Source organism: Myotis brandtii, unplaced genomic scaffold (assembly GCF_000412655.1).
Source record: "Myotis brandtii unplaced genomic scaffold, ASM41265v1 scaffold250, whole genome shotgun sequence".
Lineage (NCBI taxonomy): Eukaryota > Metazoa > Chordata > Mammalia > Chiroptera > Vespertilionidae > Myotis > Myotis brandtii.
Window position 1 is genome coordinate 1,044,724 of NW_005359478.1, and position 8,406 is coordinate 1,053,129.

General features: G+C 41.8%; 1 protein-coding gene across 5 annotated transcripts in view; it reads right to left on the reverse strand.

Annotated features, from left to right (window-relative positions):
- Window positions 1–912: 912 nt before the first annotated feature.
- The window catches only part of GATAD2B (GATA zinc finger domain containing 2B), a 74,290-nt gene continuing 66,796 nt past the window's right edge, over window positions 913–8,406 (reverse strand). For all 5 annotated transcript variants that reach the window (XM_014540758.1, XM_014540755.1, XM_005867440.2 and 2 more), the window contains 7 exons: window positions 7,918–8,049; window positions 7,385–7,555; window positions 6,381–6,696; window positions 5,114–5,316; window positions 3,919–4,029; window positions 3,645–3,762; window positions 913–1,412 (listed from right to left, as the gene is read on the reverse strand). In XM_014540758.1, the coding sequence (XP_014396244.1) occupies window positions 1,279–1,412; window positions 3,645–3,762; window positions 3,919–4,029; window positions 5,114–5,316; window positions 6,381–6,696; window positions 7,385–7,555; window positions 7,918–8,049 (1,185 nt within the window). In that variant the 3' untranslated portion in view covers window positions 913–1,278. The remainder of the gene's footprint in view (window positions 1,413–3,644; window positions 3,763–3,918; window positions 4,030–5,113; window positions 5,317–6,380; window positions 6,697–7,384; window positions 7,556–7,917; window positions 8,050–8,406) is intronic.

Below are 8,406 nucleotides of genomic sequence, written 5' to 3' on the forward strand. Positions count from 1 at the left end.
TTCTAGCAGAGGCCTAAAGCTGGTTTGGACATGAGTGGTCTGGTTCTGAGCAGTTGGCTCTGCAGTCAGTGCAGCAGGGTCAGGGCAAGACTCCAACTTGATTAGGTGCCCTCACCCTCACCTCCTGGCACTCAGAGGGTGAAGACAGACAAATGTGAACCTCAACTGTCAGGAGAGAAAGCCCTTCTTCCTTCCTCTAAGTCTATTTCCTCCCTTTATCATTTCATGCCCATCCCAACTCTAGGTCACCCAATAAACTCAGGCTGGGAACAGCCATTCCTCTATAGTACAAATGGGGCTGTGGTTACTAGGATAAAAAAAGTGGGGGATAGGGAAAATTTTTATAAGAAAATAAGATGAAATTATTATTTTGGGCTAGCTGGCCTGGAATAGACTTCCACGACTCCACTAGGCTCAGGAGACCAATCTTACTCCCCCAGCACCCAGATGGCGAGGACCTGGTCTCAGTCTTCCTTGGCTCAACATTATGCTCATCATCATGCTCCTTTCTCCCCCTTCTCTGAGTCAACTGTAGGATGTAAGTTTTAAAGCTTCTCCCTCCAGGCTCTTCCCCCTCACGCTTAGAGCCCAACTTAAATACTAACACTGCCTCCTGAACTGTCCAATCCAGAGACTCCACAGTGGATGTGCTGTTTCTCCTTGGTTGATGCCACCATCTCCCCTGGTTAAGTGCATAAGAACTCTGCCCTAATACTCCTGGTCATGCTCTACCTGGCAGCTGGGACCCTACTGCAATGCGCCTACTATTTAACTGAATGTCATTTGTGTTTATTGAAAAAAAAAAAGGGGGGGGGGGAAAGGACAAAAAAAAAAAAAGAGAGAGAGAAAAAAAAATATTGGGGGAATAAAAAAGGTTTAACCGTCCACTGAACAAAGGGAGGACACACAACATCATTAAAAATAGTAATTATCATTATAGCATAAAAACAAACTTTAGAAACACACGTCAGAGGGCTTAAATTTCTCCCCAGGACCTCATTCTCACCTCTACCAGAGGTGAATGTTCACCTCACTGTTATAAGAAAACTGAAGAGAGAAGACAGAGCGGCAGAAGAACAGATCGCAGCGGTATGAAATAAAGGGGAGGTGGTGGGGCAGGGCTTGTGTTTTCTTGCTGATTTCTATTTTTTGTCTTCTGTTTTGTTTTCCGTGTATGGTAGGCACCAGTACAGGCACTGCATGCGACGGAAGTTAGGGCCAAAGGGAGAGGAGAGGGGTAAAGGATTCAAGGTTGGGGCAGTACAAGTGGAACAGGCGTTATTTCTGTCCACTAATGGATTGCGATATAGACCGGGGAGGGATCATGTCTAAAAGGTATTCCCGCTGTCGGTCTGCCAAACTGGGGGCTTTGTGTCCTCCGATGCCAGTGTTCAAGTATGCAATGTTGACACCTAGACCCAGGAGACAAAAGTGGAGGGCAGGTATTAAAAAGGAAATAACACCTTCTTTTGCTACTTAGGGCTGCAGAGCTGGAGACGGGGAGAAAACATGAGAAGCTGCCTACTTCTGTCCAGACTCAGTTAACTTTATTTCAGTAGCAACTACCCCTTTGCTCTAAGCTTTAGGGAAAGAGGTCTTCCTGAAACTTCAATCCTTCAAGAATAATAAACATGACGTCTTGATGATATAGGCGAGTCAAAGAAAACAGTGGTGAGAAGAAAATAACCAAGACAAAGAGATGAAATCATTGAATCTGCTTTGGTTTTGGGGCTGCTGACCATGGAAAGGCACCCCTGGATCAAACAGGATTAGGACAGTTGGTTCTGCAGTTCTAGCCAAAAAAGATCAATAACCACATGCCCACCAAGGGGGCAAATTAGACATTAAATTTCTAATGGCAGGGACTTTGTCAGTTTCACCACCAAAACCCTAGTACACTGTGCTTAGCATGTAAGGCATATAGATCAATGGAACAGAACAGACCCCAGAAATTGACACAAGCCATTACGCTCCATTAATATTTGACAAAGGAGGCAAGAGCATACAATAGAGTCAAGACAGTCTCTTCAATAAATGGCGTTGGGAAAATTGAACAGATACATGCAAAAAAATGAAACTAGACCACCAACTTACACCATACACAGGAATAAACTAAAAATGGGTAAAGGACTTAAATGTAAGTTGTGAAACCATAAAAATCCTAGAAGAAACCATAGGCAGCAAATCTCAGACATCTCCATAGCAATATGTTTATGGATACATCTTCTAGGGCAATGATGGCGAACCTATGACACGCGAACTCATTTTTTTGGTTGATTTTTGTTAAATGGCATTTAAATATATAAAATAAATATCAAAAATATAAGTCTTTGTTTTACTATGGTTGCAAATATCAAAAAATTTCTATATGTGACACAGCACCAGAGTTAAGTTAGGGTTTTTCAAAATGCTGACATGCCAAGCTCAAAAGGTTCACCATCACTGTTCTAGGGCAAAGGAAACTAAGGAGAAAATAAAAAAATGGGACTATAGCAAAAGAAACCAACAAAATGAAAAGGGAGCCCACTGTTTGGGAGAACATATTTGGCAATGACACATCTGATAAGGGTTAATATCCAAAATATATAAGGAACTAATACAACTTAAAAGAAAGAGAAACAATCCAATTAAAAAATGGGCAAAGGACCTAAAAAGACACTTCTCCAAAGTGGACATACAGGTGGCCAAGAGACATATGAAAAATGCTCAAAGTCACTGATCATCAGAGATGCAAATTAAAATGACAATGAGGTATTATCTCACACCTGTTAGAATGGCTACCATCAACAAATGACAAGTGCTGGGGAGGATGTGGAGAAAAGAGAACCCTAGTAGTACACTGCTGGTGGGAATGCAGACTGGTGCAGCCATTATGGAAAGCAGTATGGAGTTCCCTCAAAAATTTAAATATGGGAACTGCCATTTAACCCAGTGATCCCACTTCTAGGAATATATCCTAAGAAATCCAAAACACCAATCAGAAAGAATGTATGCACCCCTATGTTCATAGGAGCACATTTCACAATAGCTAAGATCTGGAAACAGTCCAAGTACCCATCAGTAGACGAGTATATAAAAAAGCTGTGGTACAGTGGAATACTATGCAGCACTAAAAAAGAAAAATCTCTTACCCTTTGAGACAGCATGGAGGGGCCTGGAGAGTATCATGCTAAGTGAAATAAGTCAGTCAGAGAAAGTCAAGTATCACATGACCTCACTCATATGTAGAAATCTAATTAGCAAGATAAACTGAAGAACAGAGTGGATCCAGAGACATGGAATCATGGAACAGAGTGCAAAATCTCTGAGGAAGGTGGGGGAGGGTGGGTGGATGGGAGATAATCAACCAAAGACCTTGTATGCATATATGCCTAACCCATGGATATAGACAATAGGATGGTGAAGGCCTAGGGTGGGGGGTAAGGGCAGGGTGGAGGGGGTCAATGGAGAAAAAAAGGGAGCATATGTAATGCTTTCAGTAATGAAGATTTAAAAAATTTGTCATATAAAAAAAGAGGGAAGGGAGTAGGACCTAAAGAAAGAGCAGAAAACAAAAGAAGGACAATTTACCTAAAGGGGCTGCTATAGAATTGTGTACTAACTAGTTAATCCCTGAGAAAAGTTCTCAGATCAACCCTTCTTACCTGGCATACCAAGGAGGCCCCCTGGCACAGACAGCTGGGGTGCCTGTGCAAAGTTGGAAAGCATGGAACGGGCAGATGTGGGTATGCCACGCTGGAGGCTGCTTTGGGGCTGTGGAGCCTGCAACGATGAGGAAACAGTTCATCACAACTTTGCCATATGGAAAGTTTAAGTGGGGGAGTAAGAACATGAAAGTGCAAGATTGTAGTATGACTTCCCGCAGAAGGAAAAACCAGTTGGGATAAATAGCTGACAAACCCTGAGATAATTCCTCACCTGCCGAAGTGTATGATGTCTCATTATGGTCTCTTGTTTACTGACACTGGACACAGCTGGAGCCGTAGTGGGGGAGAGGGCTGCCTGCTGCTGTAATCGCTGTTCAATTTCCTGTTGGGAGTCATCAGGTCAAATTGGGCAGGACAGCACCCAATTTCCTAACCAGAAAACCTAGAGGTCTTATCTCTATTGCTGCCAGCTAGTTAAAGGGATATAAAAAAAGGCCATAGAGTCTGGTGGGGTACAGTGCACTAAGATATCAGGGTACAAGTAGCCTACATGCTTCACTGATTAAGGGGCCCCTCTCTCCTGGAAAGCTGGCTCTCAGAAGCTGGCTGGGTAGTGGGGATGAGCTGACCTGTATAATTAAAGCTGATGAGTTACTGAGGTTTTATTTTTGACTTCTGTCTACCATTTTCCAGAAGGTTCATGATGTTACCCAAAGGGTCTGATGGGTGGAAAATGTGATAGAGGAAAAGAATCTGAGTTTCCCAACACATCCTCCCCTCTTCAAGACAGATTCATTATATTAACCCCTAGAGTGCCGGGAGTGCTATCCTGCTCCTCCTGCAGTGTCACTATTAGATGCTAGTAGTTCACTCTTTATTGACAGATGGCACCTAAGGAAAATCAGCAAAAATGCCTTGGCAATTTTAGCATAGTTCCTAGGATATTGGTTGGCACTCAAAGGGTTAATACTATAGGTGGTATTCACACACTCTAGCCCCACTAGTCTTCACTGGACTATTTTATATCTACCCTTTCCATTGTCATTTCTTTGTCAAATATGGACTGCAGATAATTACTTCTCTCAGAGAGATTTCCAATACAAATACAAATCCCTCCCATTAAGATCCATTTGTTTGAGGAGGAAACAAAGTTGAGAATAAATTTCTTTAGTGCTATTAGGGAAAGGCAAGAGTCTCAAGCTTTCTGTCCTTTTCCCTTAACCTCAGTCATTATATATCACTCACTGTGCTCTTATCCAATCAGAAATAATCAAATGGAAATGGGAAAGAGAATGGTTAAGTAGGAAAAAAGGGAACCACGGCTTCCAGGTTCTAGGAACTTCAATCCAGAAACCAAATCACCAGGACTGTGAGGATCACATAGATAGCTCCTCTAAATTAGAAGTAATTATCTTTAGGGACAACCCAACCTGGACAAGTCTCTGGTGAGAAGTCAGAATTCTTACCTGTTCCTGCTGTAGGGCTTTAACAAAAGCGTTTTTCAGCCGGTTGGTGTGTTCAGCTTTTAGAGCCTTCTTCTGGTTGGAGGTCATACATTGCTCACATAGAATCTTACCATTCTTCTCTTGCTTCCAGTGAGGGGTGAAATCTGTGCGGCACTGGGCACAAACAAAGGGTTCGACCCGCAGAAGTGAGGCACAGCTTTTGCCTAGATCCAACAAGAAGAATAATCAGTGGTTTCACATTTCCTCTCTATCTCGTTTCTCTTCATCAAAGGAATCTTTTTCCAGGAGTTTACTTTCCTGAATTAAGAAAGAGACTCTACAAAAATAATACTCTATAAAATACTTTATTTCCTTTGATTGTAACAGCATAACTTTAGTGAATTCAGATAGTACCATTCCCATTTACAAAGGAGCAAACAAAATCTAAGAAACATAATTCCTAAATAACAAAGCTGGCATAAGAACCCGAGTCTTCTGATTTCTTATTATATTACCATTCCAAAAAGTGCCAATTTAGATTCAAAGGACTCCAGCTAACTCAGCCAATACTTTTGCTTCTTAGCACTGCTTTACCTCAGATTACATTTATCTTTGTCACATGTGTTTATAAGTTTTAGTTATCAGTGTCTAAATGATTCACTTTATGATCTATTTCTAGCCAATATTGAGCCCTTTAGACACTTTACTGTCAGGTATTCCCTTAAACTTGTATGTTTGGAAATTCAGGCTTAATAACTTAATGACAGGGACTGAATATAAGAGTGTAGCACAATGCCCCATAAACACTGACATTAAAAGTAAGTGTTCTAGCCTGGCCAACGTGGCTCTGTGGTTGAGCGTGGACCATGAACCAGGAGGTCACAGTTTGATTCTGGGTCATGGCACATGCCTGGTTTTGGGCTCAATTCCCAGTGGGGGGATGTGCAGAAAAGCGGCTGATCAATGATTCTCTCTCTCATTATTGATGTTTCTATCTCTTTTTCCCTCTCCCTTCCTCTCTGAAATCAATTAAAAAAAAAAAAAGTACAACTCAACACCAAAACTTAAAAAAATAAGTGTTCTAGTCATCAAATTATGTATGAATTATGCTAGGCACAATTTAAAACAATACACTGCAAAAATACACAAGAGACAAAAAATACACAATATATATAGTAAGAAGAGGTTATTTAATATTACACAATATCCCGTGATACTCTGCTTATGTCAACCAGGCTTGGCAACCTCTTGCTTAGATAAAGACTGACTAGAGAAAAAAAAGTCTTACCTTGGCTGTCGATAACACTTTGTACGACTTCTTCCAAGCCTACCATGTAGATGAACTCGCTGTTAGCTGCACTAGGCAGAAAGTGAAGCAAGGGAGCAGGAGGTTTAGGGGGTGGAATCTCCAGGAGTGTCTTTTCCAGCTGTTTACGAAGAGCCAATTTGGCTGCAGCCTGTGAGTTGGCAGCATCGGTCATGGCGCTGGGGCTAGGAAGTGGTGAGGACACTCTGTTCACGGTCCCTGGCTGGATATGGGAGGCAAGATTCATATAGATGGCAGAGGATGTTGTGCGCTGACAGGGAACAGAAGAACTTGACTGCTGAAATAGATTTAGTACAGGGTCAGTGATGATATGTGGGAGAAAGGACCAATTCTTGTTTTTGTGGCAGAGAACATTATTTGATCTTAGTTTAGACTACCTAGCTTCCCCCAAACTAAGAAAAAGGCAGGAGGTGTCCAATTTCTTCATTGAAAAAAAACTACAGCACACAGGAAAGAAGAATGATAGTGACTGAGCTAAAATTGCTAAGGGAAAAATAAAAATATTCCCTAGAGACTTCTATCTATCTTCTAGACCAGGGGTCCTCAAACTACGGCCCGCGGGCCACATGCAAATACAAATATTGTATTTGTTCCCGTTTTGTTTTTTTACTTCAAAACAAGATATGTGCAGTGTGCATAGGAATTTGTTCATAGTTTTTTTTTAAACTATAGTCCGGCCCTCCAACGGTCTGAGGGACAGTGAACTAGTCCCCTGTTTAAGTTTGAGGACCCCTGTTCTAGACAATGTTAGCTCATTATGCTCTACTGGTATAATCTCTTTTTTCCACCTCTACTTTCATATAATTCCCTCAATGCTTCCACTTTTGGGGATAGGTGTCCAAGTTCCATCAAAATTACCCTTGTTGTCTTAATTTCTATCTGTCCAAAAACGTAAAACCTACAGTTCTTTCAACAGGGAAAGCAAATAAAAGATTTCTGTGTTACCACATAGGGCTCTCTCTTACCGGTTGGTAATTGATGGCGGGATTTATATTGGGTGTTGTGGTGCGTACGAGGCCAGGCTTAGGTGGGCCGCGCTGACCCTGTAGCTGGGCTGGGTTTGGTGCAATAACACGCTGAGACATCAACATGTGTGGGAGGGTGGTGTTGGTTGCCGAACGAATGACACTATGACCCTGAAAGGGAAGAAAAGGAAAAGAACTAGTCATAGGTGATAAAATGCCCCACAAAATGTGAAAGGGAAAACATTATTTATAATACGTAGCTTAGTAGAAATATAGAATAAGTATACCATCACTGTACACCCTTATTAGTCGCTAGAAATTCCCTGGCCTTTTTTTTGTATAAGCTATCTAATCTATATGGAAAAGGGCTAAACTGAAAACCTTCTCTAAGAAGAAAAACTAGAGTAGAAAGATGAGGGTTATTCATCCTACTGCAGACTAAATCAGGCCACAAAGGACCAACAGGATTGCCTGTAGTAGTAACACCTATTTCATGGCCCTCTGACAGTAAGATCCCACTATGGGTCACATACCTGTAATGTTCTTAAATTCTGAGGTTCAACCCCCTGGGCCCCAGGCCGGGAGGGAAGCTTGGATAGGCCCTGCTGTCCAACATGGGCAGGAGATGGCTGAACAATAGATGCTGCATTCTGTACAATTGGAGTCTGGGAAAGAGAATAGAAAATGAGACAATTGGAAAAGGCTGAAGAGGTATAAACTTGGTACACTTCTAAACTTTTTTTTTTTAATTTTTATTGATTTCAGAGAGGAAGGGAGAGGGAGAGAGATATAGAAACATCAATGATGAGAATCATCTATCAGCTGCCTCCTGCACAACCCTACTGAGGATTGAGCCCACAACCCAGGCATGTGCCTTGACTGGGAATTGAACCGTGACCTCCTGGTTCATAGATAAATGCTCAACAAATTGAGCCACACCGGCTAGGCAATACACTTCTAAACTTTAAAAATTCTTATCAGTGTGAAGCTCCCACTGACCAGGAGGGAAAATGAAGGCAGGG